Below are 27,234 nucleotides of genomic sequence, written 5' to 3' on the forward strand. Positions count from 1 at the left end.
CATGACGTAAGGTCTCGCACAACCGCATTGTTGTTGGGGGAAGAGAAGCTTGGGCAGCCGCTGAGCTCTGCCGCTTCTCACCTCTTCTTCACGTTATTACACATCAGTAATAACCCTGTGCACAGTGAAATATAACACCCTGAGAACCGGCTCCGTCGCCCTGGATACCCGTGGCTCTCTCTCCATCTGCACTCGGTTCAGCGCTAGCCGTTGGATGATAAACGGACTGAATGTGGATTTAACTGCCGCTTCGCTCCGCAGGCCGCGCCGCCATTGCTGCTGTTTTTATAAGCTGAATTCGTGAAAATACCGAGGTAAGTTCAGTCTCACTCCACCCTCAAGTCTTTATTATCACCCCCAAACAGTGCGGGCTGGTTTACATCTAAAACCAGGCATTGCTGCTCTGAAGAAAGGCCTTTATTTTACCCAAAAAGAGGCAGTTTCTTGTTGTGTTTGTCGCCATATTTCCTCCCCCCCCTTCAGTTAGCTGTAATGCTAGCAGGCTAGTTTGTGGACGGAGTGTCCTAATGCGTTTAACCGACCAAAGGAGAGGGAGGACACCGAGGAAAGGACACCGCCTGGTCGTGGTTTCTTCCAACAAACATGTTTGGAGTGTTTCACGTTAAAGCTGTGACTAGAAATAAGAGAACATAAACGTTGTGTTTTGGTTAAAGAGGAGCTAACGGTAGCTAGTGGCTAGCATACCATTCAACCTAGAGAAACCGAACGAGCTGCTGTTAGCCGAGCATTCTCCGAAAACCAGCAGCTCTCTGCGGCTTCATGCGGAGCAGCTGAGCCCGCCGGAGGCTCGCTGCAGTCGGATATGAGTTGTGTGTTGCTCTGGGCACATTTCTTTCATTCATCAAGTGAACGCTATCGCAGTGCCAATCTGTTTCCGCCCCCTTTAAATACACTCTGCAGCAGCCAACTGACATCATGCTCTCATGAATTAAACCCGAACCTCAGAGTACACTAACGGGCCAATACTGTTTATGTTTAAGTTGCACAATAAAGGGGAAAAGCAGCTGTGTAGACACATTCTGTTTCATCTGCTGTCAACATACTAGATGGACAGATAACATGGAACACGCTAAATGTTGCAGGGGATGTTGCAACACACACACACACACACACACACACACACACACACACACACACACACACACACACACACACTGTGGTGGAAAAGGCACTCAGATATTTTAAGACATGCATCGGAAATATCACCGGCTTTTAAAGTACTGTGTATTATTCCTGCTTTCAAGATTTTGAGTTTAAACACAAAAGTATTAACTTACTCAAAGTACTTGTTATGAAGAATGTCCTATTTAGTGTACTAAATAACTGAATTATAATCCTTCAGTTATTCATGTATTGTATAATAAAAACCTGCAACCTTATAGGAAACTGAAGTGATCCAATATATGTGTCGAAATGTAGTTCAGTATTATAAAACCGAAATCCTGAAGTACAACTTTAGGGTAGTTGTCCTTTGTACTTTAGTGTTTGCACTTTGTTGCATTCTCTATCCAAGGAAAAGGTGTTGCTGTGTTAACAAAAAACCTCTCACAGAGTTCACTGACTGATTCATTGGTTTTGTAGTCTTTGTTAAACACAGTTAGGTGATCAATATGAAACCTGTTGTATCATCCAAGGATCATTTATTTGCCTTCTAAGAGTCATGGTTGCACAACACAATGCAGTGCGGTCCATTTGTGCTGCAAGAGATGCACGCTACAGGACAGTAGCACATGTTCAGGAATGTAACCGGCAGCTACCAAAACAATGTGGAATAAATGAACATCAGGGAAACATCTCTGTTTGCCAGGTGTTGTTAATGTAAACACAGTCTGTCTCCTTCCTCACTGCAGTCCTGGGCCGTCAATTGCAATAGCTGTCACAGCAGTTTCTTATTTCTTCCATAGTATGTTCCTATAACCAGACGTCATCCAGGAGCAGTCTAAGTGGTTGCTAAGCTTGAGGTCCTAGCAGGGGGGGTTCCCACCTTCCTCTCCCGGTCTGTCCGCTCACTGGAGTTTGCTCCAGCTGGCTGTGTGGACAGAAGTTTCCGTGGGCTCGTCTGTTGCACTTTATCCAATCCCCACGCGTCCTTTTCTTTTGTAGTAGTAGCACATATAACGAATGGTCAATTAGTGATAAGCTCTTTTGTAATGAGGTCCTTGAGGTTATCTGCATTAGTAAAACATTGATAGTGTTTATAAAGGGCTGGCTTATCTAAAGCCAGTTGAGTAGCACTTGAAATGTTTTGGCTCTCTGAAACCTGATGTACTTATGATTCTGTTTTCTTCAAGTTTGTGTCTTCTTGGTCGAATGCACTTATTGTAAAAGCCTGGGCTAAATGTAATGTGTTTTACGCTTGTTCTGTATCAGAATTCCAACTAACTCGCAAAGATGAAATGTGTGTTTCGACTGGAAATAATTCTGGTCCTCGTCCTATGATTAAAGGCGGGAAGAGGTGATGACATCGTTGTGTAAACACAAGCTGCCCATCATTACTTATGCAATGTCTCATTGAGGGTTGAGGATATTAATCGTTACTGCAGGTTCTGTTAGACCCTGCTCTGTGTACTGGTTGTTGTTCTGCAGAGTTAATGATGGGAAACGCTGCCACAGCATCCTACGAGTCTTTCATTCAGTGTTTTTCTGGATTTCAGGGTCTTTAGGCTTCATAATGAAGAAGAAAATTCGCCATCACCGGCCTGCGGTGCTGAAGAGAGATTCCTCTCCCATCAAGCCGTCGCCAAACCGCGAGACGCTGACATATGCAGAGGCGCAGAGAATTGTAGAGCTGGAGGTGGACGGCCGCGTTCACCGGCTCAGCATCTACGACAAGATGGACGTCATCTCCGACGACGACCCCACGGCGCAGGAGATCATGGAGTGCAACAGCAACAAGGAGAACAACGAGAAGCCCCAGCAGGTCCTGGTGCGCTCTGTGCGCCTCAAAAACAACCAGCAGAAGAAGAACGCTGCACTCATGGCCTCACACGGTATCACCAGCACACACAGCAGCACCACCGGCCTGTTGGAGGCAAAGGTTAGAACGGTGGAATACAACCTTCCGGTGGTGCCCAGGAGGCCGTCGGCGTATTACAAATACACGGAAAGGACGGCGGAGGAGTTGGACGAGGAGGTGGAGTACGATATGGACGAGGAAGACTACGCCTGGTTGGAGCTCTTCAATGAGAAGAGGAAGAACGATGGCATCAGTCAGGTGTCTCACAACCTGTTTGAGTTCCTCATGGACCGCTTTGAGAAGGAGTCGTACGCAGCTACGCAGGGTCAGAGCGACCTGCAGTCGCTGGTGGACGAAGACGCTGTTTGCTGCATCTGCATGGATGGAGACGGAGCTGACAGTAACGTCATCCTCTTCTGTGACTCCTGCAACATCGCCGTGCATCAGGAGTGCTACGGCGTGCCGTACATCCCCGAGGGCCAGTGGCTGTGCCGCCACTGCCTGCAGCGTCCGTTGCGGCCTTCTGAGTGTGTCTTCTGCCCCAACAGAGGCGGAGCCATGAAGAAGACTGACGATGACCGCTGGGGCCATGTAGCATGCGCCCTGTGGGTGCCCGAGGTCGGCTTCTCTGACACTGTTTTCATCGAGCCCATCGACGGTGTTCGTAACATCCCACCGGCGCGCTGGAAGCTCACCTGCTACCTGTGTAAAGAGAAGGGTGCAGGAGCGTGCATTCAATGCGACAAAATCAACTGTTACACCGCCTTCCATGTCAGCTGCGCCCAGAGGGCCGGCCTCTACATGAAGATGGAGCCCGTCAAAGAAGTGACGTCGTCCGGCTCCGCTACCTTCTCTGTGAAAAAGACCGCCTACTGCTGCAGCCACACGCCCGAGGGCTGCGACCGCCGGCCGCTCACCATCTACGACAAGCCGCATCCCAAAAATGGAGCCTGCCACAAGAGGGCCGACAAGAGGGGGAAGTACCGGGGCAAAGGCTGGCAGAAGAAGAAGAGTAAAAGAGGGGAGCCAGAACCAGAGCATGAGACCCCCACCAACACTGGGCCCAGTATCACTGCTTCAAGGTAGGCACTGAACTCCTGTTCAACATAATGCTGTATAAACCTGGAATGATCAGAAATCATGTAATAGGAGTTTAACGGGTCAATAAACAGCAGTCTGACCATCATAACCGACTTAATGCAGATAACAATAATATAAAGCTTAAAATATAGAGAATGTTGCTCTTTAATTCTAAGTGTTAATGGAAGAACATTTCATTGTTTCCCCATCAGTTTCGACACCATCCTGAACCAGGTGGCGGTTCAGAGGAAGCGTGTCTTCGTGGAGCGAGTAATGAGCTACTGGGTGCAGAAGAGGCAGTCGAGGAACAATGTGCCGCTGATCCGCCGGCTGCAGGCCAACCCTCAGCCTCCCAAAGTCAAGAAGTTGGTCAGTGCTGCCGACATAGCGGAGCATTGTCCTGTTAATGTCGTTCTACCCGCTCCAATTAAGTTGGTTTGTCCGCTGCAGAATCGCATGGAGACGAATCAGGCGCTGAAGGAGCAGCTGAAGGAGTGGCACCGCCTCCGCCACGACCTGGAGCGAGCGCGCCTGCTGCTGGAGCTCATCAGGAAGAGAGAGAAGCTGAAGAGAGAGGAGGTACAGCCACTTCAGCTGAATAAAATAACAATGGGTTAAATTCATAATGATGCTATGTAGTTACGAACATTTTCACCAAAAGCCGTCCAGGTTTGAGTGATACATTTGATTTCTGAACTAACGTATTTAAAAAGTTTAAAGTATAATCCCCTTGGGCTGTGCTTACACATTTGATCACTCCACTGTTTGTGAAATATGTGTTTTATTTGACTTAAACATGCTTATATTTGCTGTTTGTACCGCAGAAACATTATTATTTACACAAAGAAAGTCTTTTTCTGAGTTTGAATCATAAAAGGAGTATTTATATATACATAATAAGGCTTTATATTTGCTACCAATTTCACCAAAACCTACCAGATTTTGTTCATTAGTTGGATTTTAGTTTGAAAGATTATTGAGACGTAACATCAAGGGGACTGCCCTCTTTGATTTGCATACACATTTGATCACACTAACCTATGTTATGTTCCTCAAACACCTAAATGTGGTCGTTGTCATGTGACTTCTGTACCACGAAAATGTTTTGTTTAAACAAATAAAAATAATAAGTTTATTTAGTATAGATGAGAGAAACACCTGCGTCACTTCCGGGTGAAAATCACGGCCCCGCCCACTTTTGGGGGGAAACAACGCTGTGTTTGAATGGCGATCAATTCAAATTCGGAAGTCTGGCAAACAATTAAAACTGATTTTAATTTACCCATATATCGAGCCCGATCGTCAATTTCCAGTGATTTAATGTAATAGTTCGCCTGACTGGCCGTAGTAACCGGGCGCTTTGAAGATCCAGAAATCCACGGTTTTCTTACATTTCTGATCGGATTGGTAAAAACTTCAGAATTTGAATTGACCGCCGTTCAAATGACAGCTTTGGTTCCCCCCAAAAGTGGGCGGAGCCGTACTTTTTGCCCAGAAGTGACGCATGTGTTACTCTCATCTATCGCACCTTTCACAGAAATAGAATTCACAAAGTGCTTCACAAGAAAGAAGAAAAGTTAAAAACTAAGACCACAGAAACATGAATACAATAACAACCATAAAAACACAGACCACGTGGAGTCCCGAAAGGAACAAACATAAGAACCGAACACACACATCTCAAGTAGAAACAAAAGCCAATGTAAAAAGATAGTTATTCAGTAGTTTTGTTAAAAGCTTCTGCAGAGACAGCAGAGCGGATGTCAATAGGGAGAGAGCTCCATAGTGTTGGAGCCACCACTTGAAAAGGCACGGTAAAAAAAACGACGCTAACTTGTGTTCTCCCGTCAGATGAAGCTGCAGCAGTCGGCGCTGGAGGTCCAGCTGACCCCCTTCAACATCCTGCTGCGAGCCGTGCTCAGTCAGCTGCAGGAGAAGGACCAGTACAGCATCTACGCTCAGCCCGTCAACGTCAAGGAGGTCTGCCTCGTTTATCAGTCTGTTCAAATATCTGAGTTATCGTACGTCAATTACACTGTGGATGTGGAGCCATGGTGAAAACATATGTGAATGTATCTACTAAGGAGGCTATGGTTTGTTTTGGTTTAATTGTCTGTCTTTCAGCAAGGTTAGGAAAGAAAACCTACAGGCACTATATACATACAATATTGTTTAAGGCAGGGGTGCCCAACCTTTTTTGAACCGAGAGCTACTTTTAAAGTTGCCAGTCTGCCGAGATCTACCAGTCCCAATAGAGAGGCGTAGCCATTACTGACAGCCTGCTACCAGGTGAATACACACTTCTACTTGTTTAAAACTGACCTTTCTACGATTAATACTTCATAAAATACTGCAGATCCTTTATCTTACCTCTTTCTAATCTACACACATACAAGTATTTAACTGAAGTTACACAACAGTGTTGTTGATACAGAGTTGGTGTTTATTCACACGTCACTACAGTGGGTAATGTTTTCAAGAAACATTGAACAGTGCTGCCACAGATGACTCAGGAAGAAAAGAAAAGACTCTGAACCCTTTCTTTGCCATTATATAAAAATAGTGTTGCTACAAAAGTATAAATTAGCCTTACTAATAAGACAACTCAGATCTGAAGCTACTCAGGAATCTGCTGCCAACGTGCAATAAAAGAGACAACATTAATAGAATCAAACCCTTTTTTGTTGCATTTTATTAGAGTATAAAAAGAAATGCCTTTAAAATAGGATGCAAGCAACACTAGCTTCTTAACCTGAATTGATAATAGACTATAATCAATGTAAACAGAACAGATCTTAATGTTTGCATTCTTATACCATGTTGTACAATAATTATAATGAATAAGTTCAAACAAACTAAAACTTACAGCTGATCAGAGGTTGCGCTAGACTTTTTCGCTGCCCGTCATTTTGACGGACAGGATCGTAAAACTTCCGTCAAAATCCAGAATTACCCGTCGGCCTTTACACAACTCTGACGAGGGGGGGGGGGGGGACAGTTCATGGCTGTTGCACCTCGCGGGAGCGTGCACAGCGTAAAGCCAAAACTCACAGACATTTCAATGATCTGTACGGCACAGTTAGGTTTGGAAACGGTATCATTTCCTTTTTGGAGGGCATGCATAACACGGCATAACACCGGAGCCTCGCTGCGGGGGAACTTTGGCGCTGTTCCGAGTTTGTTCTAATCAGTCAAAATGACGGACTGCTTTCAGATTTGTCCGCCATTGTTAAAAAAAAAACGTCATAGACGGAATATATTCGGTTAACGCGACCTCTGCAGCTGATTAATAACGGTATCTAACTTGAGTTTTTATTATATCAAAAACCTGTTGAGATGCTTCTGTTATTTTTACTGTCCCCCAAAAGCGCGTCGCAGCCTCCAGGAATGCTTCTTTCACAACTTCGCCGTCTTTGAAAGACTTCATGTGTTTCGCAAGAACGTGACTGACACGATAAGATGCTCTGGTAGCAGCCTTGCTCTTGTTGTTGGGCCTGGTGAAAATGGACTGCTGTGCATTTAGCTGTCCTTTCAGGCCCCTCCCCTTTTGGAGCGTAGGGCAGAATTAGGAGGGAATTCCGTCTCGTAACGTTTGTGCACTGTTTTGAAATGCCGCTCCTAAATTACTCTTCTTCGATAAAGCCACGCTCGCATTGCAGATGAGACAGATGGACTTTGAATTGGAATAGATACAAAAATAATCATCCTCCCGCTCGGAGTGAACATTATATATGTTGGGCTTTTTTTGCTTCTGCCATAATTGCGGTCTCTTGTGTGTGCGGACTGTCACTCCTGTTGCCACGGACAACGTCAGCGAAATAGTGCCCACCAGCCACGCCCCGACACATGGGGTCACGCCGGCCAATCACAAAGCTTTGGTGCGTTCAAGTGCATTATTCTGGCACGGGAAGATTATGTTATAGGACATTAACGATAAAACAGAATATTGTTGTTCTATTTTTAGACACATCGACTGGTTGGGCACCCCTGGTTTTAGTTTGGGCCATGAATAAACTGATTGAATTCGAAGCGGATCTGAATGACGGGGCACATACAAAAATGATGTACAATGTTTGATAGCATTTTGACTAAAGAGACTTTTGTGCTGCATTCATGTGGTGTCGTAAAAATCTGGAAAAATGAGTTCCCTACTTGGAAAATTCATATAAACGCCTCAGAAAGAAGAAACAGCCATCAATGTGTTTCCGCGTTACGACCTAAAGCGCAAGTCTGAAAAACGATTTAGCTAAACGGGGACCATCCGAGGAGCACCTGAATGCACCATGGGTTGACAGAGGTCTGTGCTTTCCATCTGGAGCCCATTGTAGTTTCCACTGTAAGTATAACGCTACTAGCTGTTATGAAAAGGGTAAATCATTATGGTGAAAAAGACATTGTGGCAATAGATGTCTGCTATTAAACGACTCATCGACTGGCACACATTGTACAAAGTGGATCTCTGAAAGTCTCTCTCGGTCTCCAACGTGTCCTCTTGTGTCTCCTGCAGGTCTCGGACTACCTGGACCACGTGAAGAACCCCATGGACTTCTCCACCATGAGGAAACGCATCGACGCTCACGAGTACGGGAGCCTGGACGACTTCGAGGCCGACTTCAACCTCGTCATCTCCAACTGCATGAAGTACAACAGCAAGGACACGTTCTTCCACAAGGCAGCTCAGCGGATGCAGGACCACGGGGGGGCGATCCTCCGCAGAGCCCGCAGAGAGGTGGAGAGGATCGGCTTCGACTTCCCCAGCGGGCTGCATCTCCCCGAAGCCCCAAAACCAGCGGCGCCAACCCCCTTCTCCTGGGAGGAAGGTACGAGAGATCATTAGTTGTGTTTTTACATGTATGAGGGTTTTCAGTCTGTGGCTACACGTATGGATTTATTTTACCGTGCTTTTACATTAGTTTATTTTTGTCCGATCGGTTTTGTCTAAATGTATTTATGCTGCTTTTCATATATATTTATTGATGTACAGCACTTCGGTCAACTTTTTAAAGTTTGATTGGATCGGATTAGGAAATAGAAAATCTATCAAGGAAAGAAATGATAATCAATTAACTGTTAAAGTCATTTCTCCGGTAGCATGTTTTGATCCTAGTTTATTTAATTTCGCCTGTTGGGATCTGAATCTCTGCTGGAGTTTTGTCTACTTATCGGGCAGTGGTGATCATTTGTGTGCTTTGTTACATTCCACCGCTGACTAATGGGTGGACTTATGCATGGTCAACATATTTGTAGTTTTGTTTTAAACCTAACCATCAAACCTCCAGCAACAACAAAACATTTGCCGTTTATATTTTCATACAAAAGTGGCAGAAAAGACTGTTTTTAGATTTGAATTCTCTCAAAAATGTTTGCTAGCTTCACTCTGAATTGTACTATATCAAACTTAATTTACTTGCATTTCCAACTGACAAAACAAGTTATCAACTTTGACTTTTAGAGACGATGCATGGTCAACATATTTGTAGTCTTGTTTTAAACCTTACCAACAAACCTTCAACCCAACAACAAATGATCCTACATGAAACTTAATCTAGTTGCATTTTGGACTGACAAAACAAGTTACATAAAGTAATCAACTTTGACTTTTAAAGAACGAGATGGCCTTTTTAGACGATTTTCATTTTAAACACCAAAACATTCATTTAGAAAATAACAGTATATATATTATTAGCTGTGCCTGATTGATGTTATGGAGCTAATACTGATGCTACTACCTGATGTCTCCCTCAGTGGACCGGCTGCTGAGCCCCTCGTACCGCCGGCTGACCCCCCTGGAGGAGCAGCTGAAGGAGCTGCTGGAGAAGCTGGACCTGAGCACGGCCATGAAGCACAGCCCGTCCCGCAGCAAGAGGCTCAAGCTGCTCAAGAAGACCATCATGGAGGTGCGCAGCGAGATGAGCCTCAAGAACTCCCTCAGAAAGACGACACCAGCGACGGCCCCCAAGCCTGACTCATCAGAATCAGAGGAGAAACAACTACCTGAACCCCCGGCAGAGCCTTGCTCGCCCCCCGAGAAAAAGCCTTCCCCTTCGCCCACGTTAGAGCTGTTAGCGTCGCTGTCGCAGTTCCACTCCTCGTCTGGTGACTCGAAACCTCTGGAGTCCGTCAAACCTGGCGTCCCCATGGAGCTCGACGGCGACACATCTACCTCAGAGTCCCCCAACAAGCCCAACGGACACGCCCCCGACCCGCCTCTCTCCAACGGCGACATCCACATCAGAGCCTCTGGCGCCTGTAACCGACGCAACAACAACGTCTTCTTCCGCAAGTCCAAGAGCGCCAGCCCCCAGAAACCTCACAAAAATCAGGGGGCGTCCGTCGTGTCGTCGCCGCTCGGTGCCAAAACCTTCCTGTCGGTGGTGATCCCTCGCCTGGAGACGTTGCTGCTGCCCAAGAAGAGGAGACGCAGCAGCAGCGCCGACGGAGACGAGGAGGACGAGGAGTCGCCGATAAAACGCCTCGGCACAGGTAAGGACTCGTGTTTCAGTTAATGATTCAAAGGCTTTATTGTCATATGCTCAGTAGCTACAGGGTAGATACGGCAATGAATATCTTAGGCGGGGCCTCGTTCTTTCCTATGAGAGCTGCTCATTGGCGCATGAAGACAAAATGGCCCAACTTTTGAGGGAGCGAAACGTCACGAAAGTATTCATATAATCATATAATCCGTTCTTATTGTGAATCCATGGGTAACGATAAACTCATGTAGTGCTGAACACGTCACATGAACGTGCCGGGCGGCGCGGTCCCGTGGGTTAGATGCGCGTTCATAATGCAGAGGGAAATAACTCTCAGAATAACGTTATTAGCACATTTTACAACTTGAGGACCGAATGTTTTTAATAAGGGCTATACAAACGTTCATACTGGGTAGTTCATTTAGTTTAAAAAAAATTACCCAACGATTTACAGACGTCTCTTTCCCAATGTTAGTCAATGGGAAAAAGTGTTTCCGGGCCCAGCGACGGTACGGAAGTGTAGTACCGCCATTTGGCCACAACGAATATTTTCCTCAAAGAGTCCGGCGCACTTCCTGGGTGCTTGGTATGTGCGCTCACAGAGCATGCGCCCCTTAAGACGTCTGATTTACAGACGTCTCTTTCCCAATGTTAGTCAATGGAAGAAAGTTGTTTTGGGCCGGGTGACGTCACAGACTGATACGGAAGTTGCAGTACCGCCGTTTTGACACAACGAATGTTGGGCACAGAGTCCAGCGCACTTCCTGGGGCCTTGGTGTGTACCCATAACCCTGAACTATACTGACAATGTTTCTGTTCTTTTACCTTCAGGCATAGTGAACGGTTTTGTGGTGGAGGAAGAAGGGGAAATCTCTCCGTCTCCACGACTGCTGGAGCCTCGGCGCCGCTGTGCCTCCGAGTCGAGCATCTCCTCCAGCGGGAGCGTCCTCTGCAGCACCAGGTGAGTGCGGAGGAAAAGAACAGACACTGTGATGGGACTCATCAGAATCAGAATCGGTTTTATTACCAAGTAGGTTTACACCAGTGGCGTTTCTATATGTACAAAAGTGGTGGGGCACAAAAACACTTAGATGTCTATATATAAGCTTCTGCAGTGAGGTTCATGGCTGCTGAGGCTCTGACTCTTCAGGTTTACAAATATTATATTTTGACCTAAATCAAAATATAATATTATTTTCAAAAGCCTCTTTAGTCTGATGCTTCAATTCATTTTAAACAGACAGTTCAATAGAAGGATACCCAACAAATGTAATTGTATCATTTAAATATTGAATTGTTCTCTCTCAGTAAGATCCCAGTTTCAATAAAATTGCGGTCTTACCTTGACTTGAAGATTAAGTCCATTTGCCTATCCTTCTGGACAAACATCTCTATTACTTTTTTGTAAAAGTCCTCCTTATGTTCTTGTAGTTTCAAAAGTCTATCATAAATCTAAATGATGGATTTATGATTCGAAAATGATAAAAGTAGGGTAGACATGTGGATATTATCCGACTGAACAAAACGTGCATGTATCTAACAGCTACGTTTCCCACAGATCTTATTTTGAGCTATTTTCTAAAATCCTATAGAGAAATCTCATTGCTTTTTTGTGGAGGGAAGCCATGCGCAGCTTACTTCCTGGTTTTAGGACGAGTCTCTCTCCTCCTCTTCACCTGCTCTTCACACACCACACTTTTCGCGGCACACGTACTTACAGCCAATCAGCTCTGAATGATGTGAGATGACGTATGGTGGGGATGGCAGCTCTATGCCCCTATGGTCATTATTTTTTGCCATATACATTAAATAGGAAAATACTCTGAGCATGCGCAGTGTAGTTTTTATAGTCACCGTTCACTTAGACAGTGAGAGGGAGGGGCAGGATCGGGTTTTGTCCCACATGGCTCTAAACAGCTCAATAGGCACACACTGTAGACACTAATTAGAAGAACACATACTAAAACAACAATGAGACGAATCAGATTATTAAACATGATCTTAAAATATATTTTAGATATATTTTAATGAATTTTTTGCATTTTGTTGTAATCATTATTTTAATACTTCCTGCTGACACTAGGTGGGGCTGTGCCCACCTGCCCCTAATGTCCAGTCGCCACTGGTTTACACATACGAGGTATTTGCTTTGGTATCAGCTGGATAGTTTTGCAATCATTTCCTTCAGCGATGACGATATGACAGGAGAAGTTAGTAGCTGAGGTCTACAGGGGACTTGGAGCAAAAATACCAAGTTGTATAAAAACAGATTCCCTTTTTTTAACTCACTGGGTGTTTCTCAATGTCGAGGACGCTTCCTTGGTAGGACAGGTCTTCCGAGTCACTTCCTTCAGAAGCTAGGCAAGAATCCTTCCTGGCATTCGGAGAACGAAGAGTGGAAGAGGCGAGCAAGTGTGCAGTTGTGCGTCATATGAGAGGCCGCGCCTTAAATGTGCCAACACAGATTTTGGGAAATTGGTCCGTGCGCAAAGCATTGTGGGGATTTTAAGACCGCGGAGGATACACATGTGCAGCCTCGAAATGTCTCGCTACGAAGGACGCCGGGCTCGGTAGAATTCCAAGGAGCCTGGACATTGGAACAGTCCTTCGGCGGCACTCGATGGCGTAGCATCCTTGAAATAGTGGCTCTGGAGCATCCTTCCTTGACATTGAGAAACACCCCATGTCCTGTACTGGAAGCCTAACCTTTGATTCGGCTTTGATATTCCTTACATGTAAAGTTTGAGAAACACCGTATTTTAATTGTTTTCCCGTTCTAACAAGAAAACACTTTATCTTCTCGTAAAACACAAGAATATTAAAACAAATATTACCCTTTTTACTTTTGTTTTCTCTCGTCGATCGACTGTAAGAAATCATTTTGCATGTGCTGAAAATGAGAAGAAATATAATAAAATAAAACTACTAGAAAGACCTTGCTGTAATTTAAATGATCACACTAACAGGAAGCTTGGGATATTTAGTTTTAGTGTGTAGGAGCCGCATTTAAGTTTATTTTGTTTTGATTTATTTGGAACCTTTATTAATGCATTTTTCTGTTTCAGTGAGAGGTGTGCTTTGCTCAGGTGAAGGGGGCGGGGCTTTAAGTTGGAGGTGTGCTTTGCTCAGGTGAAGGGGGCGGGGCTTTAAGTTGGAGGTGCGGTGTGTGACGGGAGAGCAGCAGGCAGCAGCAATACCGTCATTGACACGCAGACGCAACCTTATACTTAGTCAAATACAGATTATTAGGATCTGCTGTTTAAGTTTATGTTAAATATTGTTTTGCTGGAAATAAACGTTGAAAAGCAACGGAGACGTCCAGTGGATTGTGTGCTGCGAGTCTGACACTGCTTCCAGGCCCAAGCTCTACATGTGGCCAAGAACAATCACTTTTGACAAACTTTTGGGATTTTGGCCACTACAAGTATTTAGTTACTTTGGTTTGAAAGTTTATCCGCAGTTTCAGACCCTCCACACTCGAGATGTTTCGTACCTTTTCCCTTACCTTAGCTTTTCCTTCGTCTCTTCCAGCACCGTCATCGTGCCTAAAAGCGGTAAAGGGCGGTCGCCGGCGGCTCGACGGAGCACGGTGGACGATAAGAGCACTCTGATGACCTGCATCGAGAACGGGGCGTTCCCCAAAGCTGCCAAAGTGTCTCCAGGTGAGTCGAGCACCGTCCGTCCGCCCGCCTGCATGAAACCGCACGGCACGCTTTCCATCCGCTGATTTACTCATTAAAAACTCTGTAAATATACTAACCCTGTTAATGTGCCGGTGTATATTGTTTTATTCCCTCACAGTCACTTTCTTTCTACGGTTCCTCCTGCGCGAGCCAATGAACAGAGAGGTTAAAGTCGGTTTAAATACAGTTTACCAAACTCACACTGGGTTTCAAACGGAGGTTCAGGGGCCCCTCGAGGTCCTGCAGGAAGTCAGCAGAGACTCCAAGCTGCAGCCCTACAGGAAGTGGTGAAAAAAAACAGGAAGCATGTGATCGAAGTGTTCAGAGAGTTGTAGAATCACATTACGACTACTCGGACAACAACATCCAGTCCATTCAGCCGATTATCTCTGGTTTTTATCATACACATCTAGTCTCATTCGATTAAACACTTTTATCCGGTGGAATAATAAAGTATAATATATTAAGAAATACACAGCAGAAGAACATGTGCAAAGCTGAGCTGAATAACATAAACAATTCAGAAAGCAATGCTTTATTTGATCACAATTTGATTAACAGAAATACTAGAGTTACTACACAAAAGTAGGACTTCTGAAAATGACATTACACGATCCACTCGAGAGAAGAGGTCTCACTCTGTTCGATTTGTAGGATCTAGAAAACGACAGCGGATTACAGAGAGCCTCAGTTCATTCAAAGAAAACAGAAGCTCCTCACTAACTGTGTTGTTCTCTGATCTGTGATTGACAATGTGAGGGAATCTGAGCTTAGTTACATCTGCAAAGCTCTTCATAATCGCACTCTAGGTTTCCAACGCAGTGAAATACTTGTGTCCTTAAAGGTGGGGTCGGTAAGAATGGAGAAAGCAGCTCGAGATCGCGAGAATTTGAAAATACACAACCGGAACAAATCTGCCACTTCCTCACAGAGCCCCTCCCCCAACACACACGAACGCGCACATGACCAATGAGGGCACGAGATAGAAGGCTGACAGGCAGGTAGGCCATCCAGTTACTTTAGCCGGCTCAGAGGATTGGTCGAGCTTTTCACAGCGCCACGGCTTCCACAGATTAGATTTATTATGTATTTATTGTCAAAGCATTTAATGTATTCATTGCTATCGGGAAGTTAAGAGCATTCCATGGAATATATAAGTGTTTCTGAAGTGAATGACCTACCCCACCTTTAAGGAGACAACTTCGTTTCGATTCAACTAAATATTTTCCTCTTACTAAAAACTGTACAAATAGACGTGTAATTGTTAGGAAGGAGTTGCGCTTTGACTGACGTGATGACACAAATGAAAGGCGTTTAACCGTAAGCATGATTATTTGTATCGATGTTTTTAACTTGCATCTATGATATGTGTTCATTGAATACCTACACCTCTATCCATATTGATGTTGCATTACATATTTTCTTGCGTTTGGTTTTCCACGTTCTTACAGTCTTTGAAAAAAAACATTCCTTCATCAGAATCTCAAGTGTTTTTTTAAAGGTACTCTTTAAAAAAGTGTGTGTGTGTGTGTGTGTGTGTGTGTGTTGCTCTGAATACTTCATAACCTGCTTATCGTTGTTCCTGTAGAGGTGTGGAAGCCCCCCCCTGCCTCTCCATTTGTTCTGGAGCCTCTTAAACTAGTTTGGGCTAAATGTAGTGGATATCCGTCCTACCCCGCCCTGGTGAGTGAGTGCTTGTCTCCCCCCTCTGTGTCTCATTACCCATCAGCCCCTCTGCCATCGTGCGTGCAGTAGCTCGTGATTTGTGCTCACAGCCACGCGGGAGCTTGGCCCATAACGGACTGCTTGTTGTTTGTGGCGTCTCCGCTCAGAGCGCCTCGGCTCGTGCATGCTTGTGTCTCCGCCTGCAGGAAACTCTCCGCCCTGTCAGCCTCTGTCCGTTTCCAACCCAGTTTAGATCTGACCACGCCCACTTTGACGAGAACCATTTCATATTGAATAATCCATTTCTTGCACAATTAATGTATATATAATATCCTGCATTATATTTTGTTACTCGACGTTCTACTTTTTAATCCCATTTCATTTGTACTTCAGAAATAGTTTGGATTGTTTATTTCTAGTGTCTTAATTGCTCTTATGTACATTCCCTTGTTTTTTATGCTGCTGCAAAGCAAACATTTCCCAAATTAGGATCAATAAAGTACGTCTTATCTTCCTATCCAACGGAGCTCTGCAGGGCTGAGTACGTTTGAATTAAGAAGACAAACTAGCAAACAATATGCAGCCTAATAGTGCGTTTATTTTGTTTGTCACGTTTTGTACACAACTACAGGATGAGTTTATGACACACACACACACGGCAAGTTTAAATATATAGCACATTTCAACACAAGGCGATTCAAAGTGCTTTACAAAAATGAAAGACATTCAGAAACACATTATGGAATGATATTTAAAAACAGTCATTTAAAAGCAAAGATACATGAATAAAAGTTACAGTGCAGTGTGAGACACACACACACACCACACACACACACACACACACACACACACACACACACACACACACACACACACACACACACACACACAAACAGCCCATATGATTTTTCCCTAGCTAGAGTCGCAGTGATATTACTTCAGTCAGACGTTCTCTTCACAGTCGTTCAGCAGAGACACGTTGCCGTGGTTACTTCTCACCTGGGTTGGACAAACGACAGACTGTAACCTCGCTCTTACTCCAATCCTCCTCTCTCTCTTCTTCTTTTTTGGCCGTCACAGATCACGGCCCCCAGAGTGCGGCGGACGGGGGGGCAGCGGGGCGCGGCGGAGCTTCCCCCGCCGCCCCCCCCCCAGGACGTTCTCAGAGCCGGAGAGCAGATGCAGTTCAGGTCCGCAGAGAAACTCTTCCTCGTCCACTTCTTCGACAGCAAGCGCAGCTGGTGAGGAGCCCACTTTACTACTTTCGACTTTCACTTTACTGTAACAGAGTATTCCTACTTTCTGGTACTTCTACTTTTACTCAAGTACAAGATCAGAGTACTTCTACTTTTACTCAAGTACAAGATCTGAGTACTTCTACTTTTACTCAAGTACAAGATCTGAGTACTTCTACTTTTACTCAAGAACAAGATCTGAGTATTTCTACTTTTACTCAAGAACAAGATCTGAGTATTTCTACTTTTACTCAAGTACAAGATCTGAGTACTTCTACTTTTACTCAAGAACAAGATCTGAGTATTTCTACTTTTACTCAAGTACAAGATCTGAGTACTTCTACTTTTACTCAAGAACAAGATCTGAGTATTTCTACTTTTACTCAAGTACAAGATCTGAGTATTTCTACTTTTACTCAAGAACAAGATCTGAGTATTTCTACTTTTACTCAAGTACAAGATCTGAGTACTTCTACTTTTACTCAAGTACAAGATCTGAGTACTTCTACTTTTACTCAAGTACAAGATCTGAGTACTTCTACTTTTATTCAAGTACAAGATCTGAGTATTTCTAATTTTACTCAAGTACAAGATCTGAGTACTTCTACTTTTACTCAAGTACAAGATCTGAGTACTTCTACTTTTACTCAAGTACAAGATCTGAGTACTTCTCCCACCTCTTCATCACACTGACCTCTCGTCTCCTCCTCTCGTCTCCTCTCTCCTCAGGCAATGGCTTCCTAGATCCAAGATGGCTCCCTTTGGGGTCGACCGGACCCTCGACAGAGCCAAGCTGACGGAGGCTCGCTGCTCCAGAGGCCGGAAAGCTGTGCGCCTCGCCTTCGATCGAGCTGTGACCCACCTGAATCGTGTCAGCGGACTGAACCCCCCCCCAAAACAAACCCCCCCATAAAACCTCCCATCAGCCATCTCTCCTCTCTCAGCTTTCATTCTGAACACCTTCACAGCGGACACTCAAGCTTCCGCCTCATACGCACAGACACATGTTTACCATTTCCTGCAAAACTGGATCATTTTCATGTCGTTCATGTCCCCCCCTCGCCCCCCCCCCTCCGTCTGAACTGTAGCTTGTGACGTCCATGTTGTTTTGTCAAAGAGCTATGCAAGGACTCGGTTAGCTGGTGCAAATAACAAACAATAAAAAGACTCAAACCTGGGCTGTGAGGACCGAAGAATCACAGGACGTAACCTGTTGAATGTGTCAGACTTGACCTCTGACCTCCTTCAAATGTGCTGCAAGACTGCTGCAACAATCTCACTGCCGCGCGTGTGTGTGTGTGTGTGTGTGTGTGTGTGTGTGTGTGTGTGTGTGTGTGTGTGTGTGTGTGTGTGTGTGTGTGTGTGTGTGTGTGTGTGTGTGTGTGTGTGTGTGTGTGTGTGTGTGTGTGTGTGTGTGGTGTGTGTGTGTGTGTGTGTGTGTGTGTGTGTGTGTGTGTGTGTGTGTGTGTGTGTGTGTGTGTGTGTGTGTGTGTGTGTGTGTGTGTGTGTGTGTGTGTGTGTGTGTGTGTGTGTGTGTGTGGTTGTGTGTGTGTGTGTGTGTGTGTGTGTGTGTGTGTGTGTGTGTGTGTGTGTGTGTGTGTGTGTGTGTGTGTGTGTGTGTGTGTGTGGGGCAGCAGCTCCTGTAAATATCCTGTACAAGGCCTGACACTAATTTATTCACTCCCTCAGTTCTGGTACATTAGGGTTCAGATGTGAACCCGGTCGGAGGAGACGACCCTGACGGTGTTTCTGCTGGTGCTATCTCTAACGCAGAGAAAACAAACATGCATACTGTACGGAACATTTTTATTTCAGCTCCTTTTTTACGGTTTTTGTAACTTATTGAGTTCTCAAGCTTCTTTGGCATTAACTGTTTTCGTGTGTGTTTTTTTTTTACATGAATGTTTTTACTGGACTACTTTTTTTCCCTCGTTTGTACATATTTATATAAAATCTATATAGATGCTCTCAAAGTCTAAAATGCCTAAAGTGCATCATTCACACCGAAACCAAAAAAAGATCCTCTGCTGCCCACTAAGTTTCCCACTAATGTGTTTTTTTTTACCGCTGATTATTTCTTGTTTGTGTGCCGTGATGATTTAAAGCTCACAGAATCATTTTGCCACCCGGACTGAGCTACAGGCGGCTGTAGGAGAGAAGAGAATGTGCCTGTACTAATTTATTGTAAAGCAGAAAATGTATATGCATTACTTTATAGAGAGAGTATTGTAAGAGAATACTACGGGCACACGAGGAGCCACACGTCGAGGCCCCTCGTCTTCTTCTGTTGTTTATTTTTGGGGATTAATAGCATTAAATCTGAATGGTGAGGTGATAGTGTTTGATGTTTTATTTTGGCAGGTTAGCGATGGGTAGACTTCCTGTTTTTTGTTTTTGTTGCCCTCTGGATGTGGATGTTGTGTGTGTAAATAGATTTGGTACTTTAGCTGATTCTCTGGGAAAAACCACAGTTATTATAGCCAACAGGACGGAGACCAGCCGACAGCAGGCCGGTGGGATTTTTATACTAAAACACTGAAAAATTAAAATATGTTATGAATCACTGATTGCACGTGTCCTGGTTTTATTCCATTGAATTACACTCTCATATAATTGTGAAAAAAAACATGTTTTATTTTTGTTAAAATTACTGAAACGTTTTCAGTTTGTCCATCCATCCATCTTCCATCCATCCATCTTCCATCCATCCATCTTCCATCCATCTTCCATCCATCCATCTTCCATCCATCCATCCATCTTCCATCCATCTTCCATCCATCCATCTTTCTTCCATCCATCTTCCATCCATCCATCTTCCATCCATCCGTCTTCCATCCATCCATCCATCCATCTTCTCCCGCTTATCCGTGGTCGGGTCGCGGGGGTAGCAGTTCCAGCAGAGAGCCCCAAACTTTCTTTTCCCTGGCGACATCAACCAGCTCTGCCTGGGGGATCCCAAGGCGCTCCCAGGCCAGCGAAGAGATATAATCCCTCCACCTGGTCCTAGGTCTACCCCTTGGTCTCTTCCCAGCTGGACGTGCCTGGAACACCTCCCTAGGGAGGCGCCCAGGTGGCATCCTAACTAGGTGCCCGAACCACCTCAACTGGCTCCTTTCGACGCGAAGGAGGAGCGGCTCAACTCCGAGTCCCTCCCTGATGACTGAACTTCTCACCTTATCCCTAAGGGAGACACCAGACACCCTGCGGAGAAAACCCATCTCGGCCGCTTGTATTCAGTTTTTATTTCTGCATATTTTAATAGTTATAATGTGACATTGTCTTAGATGTTTTTTCAATAATCTTTTCATTAATTATTATACATTTTAAGGTGAATTTTCCTTAATATATTTTTTCAATGGATTTTTTTAATTTGTATTCTGGATTTATTTTTAATTAATTTGTACTATTTAAATGTTTCGTAATTTTAATAACACTTGTTTTTCAGTTTATCATATTTTAACTTGCTTTACATTAAATGCACAGGTATACCTATAACATGCTTTGTGGCACATTTTGTCGAACAATTTAAGGGCTAGACTTAATACAAATACAAATTTAATTATTATTCGTTTATTATAACTAAAGATTTTAGGGGAATTTTCTTTAATATTTTATTTCCATTAATTCTTTTGTTTCCTTATTTTCCCCTTAAATAATCTTGTTAATGATCAATAATCATTCATTAGATTTCATTGAAACACGTTGGTAATTTTAATCTGGTTAAAATATATGAAAATAGTTAGATTTTAACTTTATAACACACTTAAGTACTTGAAACAAATCCTGCCCAGCAACAACAACGAAAAAACCCTCTAAAATGAAATACTAAAAAGACATTGGAGGATTTAGGAAGGTCTGGGCTCCAAATAAGTATAAATAATGAACGACAAATATAGATTACAGTGACAATTTTACTTGAATTGCAAAATAGAGGTAAAACCACAATGAACTGAAACAGCTGACCCTCATACATCCAGCTGAACACCAGGTGGCGCTGTTGTTCTGTCTGTGAAACAGCTGATGATGCAGAAATGAAGAGAAAACACTGCAGTCACAAAATAAAACGTGCTCATTGTGATTTGAAGACGAAAACAGAACAACATGATCCAAATCAGGTATCCACATCTGACATTGCACGATATTATCATGTGTCTTATTTGCATATTAATACTTTTTTAAATACCACTATTTTCGTAACACGTCCTCTTAAAGGTGGGGTAGGTCATTTTGGAGAAACCAGCTCGAGTGCGCTAGAATTAGAAAATACACAACCGGAAGAAATCTGCCCCTTCCTTACAGAGCCCCTCCTCCAACACACAGGAACGCGCACATGACCAATGAGGGCACGAGATAAGTTTGTGCCCAGATGGAAGGCTGACAGGCAGGTAGGCCATCCAGTTACTTTAGCCGGGCCGGCTTCCACTGATGACATTTTGTTATGTATTTATTGTCAAAGAATGTAATATATTCATTGCTATCGGGATGTTAAGAGCATTCCATGGAATATAATAACAAGTGTTTCTCGAGCCGGTTTCTCAAACTTACCTACCCCGCCTTTAAGAGACACAATTATGTATTTTTCTCTGGAGCAACTAGACTGTAGCAGAAATGAATGGCACATATAATAAAATACAATATACTTATTGTATTTAACTTGGTTTAACCTTTCAACTTTGCATTATATCATCACATTCCTGTGAACATTGTATCTTTGGAGGTTATGTTTCCCATCACTGGAGGTTCTTTAAGGATAACACTTGTCCTCAAGATGAACCAACTTGTTATGCTCACATAAAAGCAGTGGATGGAAGTGCACATTTACTCGTATTTTATTTGCTGATCTTCTGCTACAAAAAAAAGTAGGAGAAATGATGTAAGATTATTGTTTGATGCACGTACACTATTGTTACACACAAGCTATTCCATGATTTCTGCTACAAAAGAACGTTTAAAGGGGCCCCATCATGCTCATGTTCAGGTTCATATGTGTATTTAGTGTCTCTACTGTGACATGTCTCCATGCTTTAATGTTCAAAAAGGTCAGTCTAGCCAATAGAAGTGTGAGTGTTACTTAGTGATGTGTTCATGGAGTCCAATGGAAGCGTTTAAACCACATAAGAAATACATCTTATTACGTATTAAACTGTTTTAAACGTGTTAATTATGTAACATTTTGGAGGCAATGTTTAGTTTCTTAGCTGAATGTATTGCTTCATACCAGGGGTGTCAAAATAAAAAAATGGGTACAAGTCGAGGGCCGGACTGGTTCAATGTTTATTGCAGAACTTATTGAAATGAACTTATTGCACATATTAAACCTGGAACTAACAAAGCTTAAATTATTGCCTATAAAAACAACATTAAACATTAAATAATCAGCTGCATTCATTTCTTATGGCTCTATCTGCAGCTTTTCCTGAGTCATTTCTTATGAGTACATTTTCCCACAGGCCAACAACAGCTTCAACAAAACTATTCCCCTCAAAGAGAAAACCAAACATGCCCTGTTGTCCTGAGAGAAAGTGCAGAAGGAAACATTAAACTCAGTGCTGCTCTGTGATGCTAGTTCAGATACTTGGCATCTCATCTCGGGTGCAAGGTCATCAATGTTTGGGCTCAGGCTCTGAGCTGAGGAGACCCTCAGGATGGAGTGAAGGTGTGCGTGCAATATACCGGCGGGCCAGATCTAATAGTAATTAGAAATTATTCTGCGGGCCGAAATTAAATCCACCAAGGGCCTGATTTGGCCCCCGGGCCTCGAGTTTGACACATGTGCTTTATACAGAGAGGAATTTCTGTTATCTGGTGAGAATATGGTGCACAAATGAAATGAAACACCTTTATTCCAAAACATGTTTAAACAGAGTTATCACGATCTGACTGCTGAATTCTCAAGTGTTTGTATTTTTTTCAAGAGGACAGACTGTTCCGCTGGTATTTGCTGCATTTATAGTGTGTGCATAGAAAAAGTGTTTATTTATGAGCTGGACACTGTTAATTACCCCTGCTTGCTCAGCTAATTATCCCCAACTTCAAAGTCATGTTAACCCCCAGAGACCCAGAGAGCCCGTATGAGACGACGAGCTCAGCACGCCCTGAAATATCTGCTAATTGGAAGAAAATGTCGAGTCATTAGCAAATTATTCACAAGATGCATGACCGAGAAAAACTGGACCCAACGCAGCTTTAAAGGCCGCATTAGGCTTTTTGGGTGTTCCCATTCCTTTATGGGGTTATATGGGGTTTTCTGCATGTAAATGGTCTGCAAAGGCTACAATTCTGATTTTCTCAAAACAATTCTGACTTTTTTATTAAAATCTAAAAATTCTGACTTTTTTATTAAAATCTAAAAATTCTGACTTTTTTCTGAAAATCATTATTTTTTTACTTTTTTTCAGAAAATGTCAACATTCTGACTTTTGCCTGGATATCTCATAATTCTGACTTTTTCCAGAATTTCTAAAATGTGACTTTATTCTGAGAATGAAAATCTCAACATTCTGACTTATTTCTCAAAATTGCAAAACATCTGAAAGGTCTGATTCAAACAGAGGGTGATCAGAGGTGCTGCAGCACAGGCAGTATGAGAACAACCTTGTTGACCATGAAAGCATGGAGACATGTCCCAGTAGGAGCAACACATATCAATATGAACCTGAAATTGAGCTTAATACACTGGAAAAAATGCTACTCCAAAAACAAGTTAAACAATAATGAAAACGAATGAATGAATGGATGAATATGTGCTTGGTTACATTTCTTGAAATGAGAAGGGATATTTAGATAAATCAGATCTTGTAATTTAGCTGGAGAACTCATTCTGAACCATATATCACCAGAATCAGGAAATGTTGTGTTATAATATAAGCCGCAAATGCTCAAAAGTTTTCTGTTTTCTGATGTTAGTTGTTGATTTTCTAATAAATATGTAAAAAAATATGTGTATCATCTGAGATACAACTCAAAATACGATTTTTTGACTTAACAAGATGATGCATTGTCTAAAAACAAGACCCGATATCTCACCGCAGAGTCACTTCTGAACTTATGATGTCTTACATCAGGAGTAGAGACACATTCTGACTAGATATTAGACGAATATACTGGGCCAGATTTAGAGTTTTTGTAGTGTAGGGCCCCTTTTTTAATATCATGTGTCAATGCTTAAACATGTGTCCGTGTGTCCCTCCAGGGCCGTCACTGGCCAACATGAGGCCCCACGCAAAGTTCTATGATGAGGCCCTCTGTTTGAGATGAGGCCCCCTCCGCGAGATGAGGCCCCCTCAGCGAGATGAGGCCCCCTCCGCAAGATGAGGCCCCCTCAGCGAGATGAGGCCCCCTCCGCGAGGTGAGGCCCCCTCCGCGAGATGAGGCCCCCTCAGCGAGATGAGGCCCCCTCCGCGAGGTGAGGCCCCCTCCGCGAGATGAGGCCCCCTCCGCAAGATGAGGCCCCCTCAGCGAGATGAGGCCCTCTCCGCAAGGTGAGGCCCCCTCCGCGAGATGAGGCCCCCTCAGCGAGATGAGGCCCCCTCCGCGAGATGAGGCCCCCTCCGTGAGATGAGGCCCCCTCCGCGAGGTGAGGCCCCCTCCGCGAGATCAGGCTCCCTCCGCGAGATCAGGCCCCCTCCGCGAGATCAGGCCCCCTCCGCAAGATGACGCCCCCTCCGCGAGATGAGGCCCCCTCCGTAAGATGAGGCCCCCTCCGCGAGGTGAGGCCGCCTCCGCGAGGTGAGGCCCCCTCCGCGAGATCAGGCCCCCTCCGCGAGATGACGCCCCCTCCGCGAGATGAGGCCCCCTCCGTAAGATGAGGCCCCCTCCGCGAGATGAGGCCCCCTCCGTAAGATGAGGCCCCCTCCGTAAGGTGAGGCCCCCTCCTTAAGGTGAGGCCCCCTCCGTAAGGTGAGGCCCCCTCCGTAAGGTGAGGCCCCCTCCGTAAGGTGAGGCCCCCTCCGCGAGGTGAGGCCCCACGCAGTCTGCATGATCGGCCTGTAGGGAGGGACGGCCCTGTGTCCCTCCTCTCATCCGTCAAGAGCTGAAAAATAAGAAGTTTCTCGCTTCATTAGGAACTCTCACCGCTCACCTTTTAACTGTGGTGAGAGCGAGCTGCTGATTGACAACACGCTAATTAACCAATCAAGGCACCTGTGTGGTCACTCCGAGTGCAATTACCTTCTGCCCGCTCCCCTGCTTCCTGTTCAGCCAATCTGTCGGCCTGCGAGAGCCTAATGACCCGCTAATAAGACGAGCGCTCCAGAGTCCATCTTAATGAAAATCAGCCCCCCCCCCTTCCTCTCGACGCCGCCGTGGATCCTGAAGCGGCTCCTTGACCTTTCGTCACCTCAGCGTGCCGAGAAGCCACATGGCATTAGAGATTATTAAAAAGCAGAGATGATTTCCTGAAGAAGCCTACGAATTAAATCTCTGCTCTGAAAGAGAAATGAATCACCGGCCTCTCAGCACGAAATGAAAAACCTGCTCTTTGGTTTTTGTCCACTATACTCTCACCTCTCGATCCCCAGGTCATTATCGGACGTGATTGGATGAAGCTGCCTGGACACGGCTTCACTCCAGGGGGAAGACCCTCGCTCCAAAACATCCACATCTCGAGCGTTTTGTTGGAGAAAAAAGCAAATGAGTTAGTGAAGATCTGGACTGTTTCCACTTTCCATGAAACGTCAGCTGTGAATTCTGAATGAGTAAACATGATGAATGTGTTTCCACTAGTGCTGTCAAACGCTTTCATCACAACTATAACCTGTGATTAAATATACTAGTGTTGACTTACCTTGACTTATACAACTAAATATACGTGTGGTGTTTAAGAAATGCATGACAAACTGGTTCGAGATATTAGAGGGTTATTTACTTTATCATGACATGATTTCTGAATTATTGAATTGAAGTCCATCCATTTCTCTGACGCTTCACTTTCCGAGCCCAGAAAATAAAGATTTCAGCGACTTACTGAAACATTTCAAGCAATCAATCAAAGTTTAAAAGTGTATACTATTTATATAGCTCAATCTCATAACTTTGACATGTGTCTCAGGGGGCTTTACAGTTCGTACAGGATACGACCCCCTCGGTCCTTAGACCCTCACATCGGATAAGGAAACACTCCCGAAGAAACCCGGAAAATAATGTTAGAAACCTTGGGGACAGAGAGACGTGCAATAGATGTTGTGTGTAAATTGAAAAGAGAATACATGTGTCTATATTAAGGAAGAAGATGAAGATGGATCAAGGAGGATGTCAACTGTCCAAAACAACAACAACAACAACAACAACAACAACTCCGGGGAAGCTGAGTTAGTAACATTTGAACTTGTTGGGACATGTGAGAATACAGGTACAGTGAAAGAGAAGTTTAAGGTGAAAGGTGAAAGTACTTAACTATGGGCTCCCATTGTACTTTGAACACAAGAAAATTAGACCGAACCACAACAACAACAATAACAACAACAACAACAACAACAACAAGAGCATCATCTGTGACTATTCCCATTAATGCAGAAAGTCACACAATGAGAGGCGCTGCAGTGTTTTTGGATGACAATGATCAACAGGCAGTCCTACAAGATGCTATATCATGTAATTGGATGTTGTGTAGCTTGAGCGTGTTGCCGGGAAAATGACAGAATATTTTGCAAAGGTATGAATATTTTATGGGGTGTACTCATTAGACGCTCGGCCTCTTGGGAGCTCAGAGGAGAGTTTGTTTTGTTCCAGATTATTTGCGTGATGAATTATACATATCTGGGATTCAACAATACGAAAACAACACAGCTACAATTAGGTGGAGGGTGGAGGGCTATATTTACACTCCACATATCAAAAAGATGCCTGGCCCACTTTACGGTCCACCATCTCACTTCCTGTCTGTGAAGTACAGTTTACTACGCTTTTAAGTGATAATGGTCTTTAGCATATTCAATTATATTTGGAGCAAAACTCGTTTAGGAACATATTTTACAAAGTGCTTCATATTTGGTTAAGTGTTGGATACATGTTTTTATTGGTTATTCGCATCTGTTCAATCCACATCAACTTCTACCTCTTTTAAATAAAGAATTCAACATTCTGGTTTTACTCGTCTTTCTGAGAGTGAGATAAAATAGGGA

The 27,234-nt window shown here is 44.0% G+C and overlaps 1 protein-coding gene across 6 annotated transcripts; it reads left to right on the forward strand.

Annotated features, from left to right (window-relative positions):
* Window positions 1-29: 29 nt before the first annotated feature.
* Window positions 30-18,500, forward strand: LOC117562239 (bromodomain-containing protein 1-like). Of its 6 annotated transcripts, XM_034240100.1 has the most exons (12): window positions 30-314; window positions 2,676-4,059; window positions 4,270-4,426; window positions 4,508-4,636; window positions 5,909-6,037; window positions 8,565-8,877; window positions 9,803-10,540; window positions 11,362-11,491; window positions 14,062-14,192; window positions 15,802-15,896; window positions 16,959-17,119; window positions 17,843-18,500. In XM_034240100.1, exons 2-12 carry the CDS (start codon window positions 2,693-2,695, stop codon window positions 18,024-18,026), a joined length of 3,534 nt encoding a protein of 1,177 aa, XP_034095991.1. In that variant the 5' UTR covers window positions 30-314; window positions 2,676-2,692; the 3' UTR covers window positions 18,027-18,500. The 6 variants fall into 6 exon arrangements, with proteins under 6 accessions (XP_034095991.1, XP_034095990.1, XP_034095995.1 ...); XM_034240099.1 differs by having other exon boundaries at window positions 4,270-4,636; XM_034240104.1 differs by lacking the exon at window positions 15,802-15,896.
* The last annotated feature ends 8,734 nt before the right edge of the window (window positions 18,501-27,234 follow it).

The sequence above is a fragment of the Gymnodraco acuticeps genome, unplaced genomic scaffold (assembly GCF_902827175.1).
Source record: "Gymnodraco acuticeps unplaced genomic scaffold, fGymAcu1.1, whole genome shotgun sequence".
In the NCBI taxonomy this organism is placed as follows: domain Eukaryota; kingdom Metazoa; phylum Chordata; class Actinopteri; order Perciformes; family Bathydraconidae; genus Gymnodraco; species Gymnodraco acuticeps.

Bases quoted from the DNA above. Each gene is read 5' to 3' on its own strand.
- LOC117562239 (XM_034240099.1), top strand. From the start codon at position 2,693: ATGAAGAAGAAAATTCGCCATCACCGGCCTGCGGTGCTGAAGAGAGAT. The intron at 10,541-11,361 runs GTAAGGACTCGT...TTTTACCTTCAG, and splicing joins GATAAAACGCCTCGGCACAG to GCATAGTGAACGGTTTTGTG. The intron at 15,897-16,958 runs GTGAGTGAGTGC...TGGCCGTCACAG, and splicing joins ATCCGTCCTACCCCGCCCTG to ATCACGGCCCCCAGAGTGCG.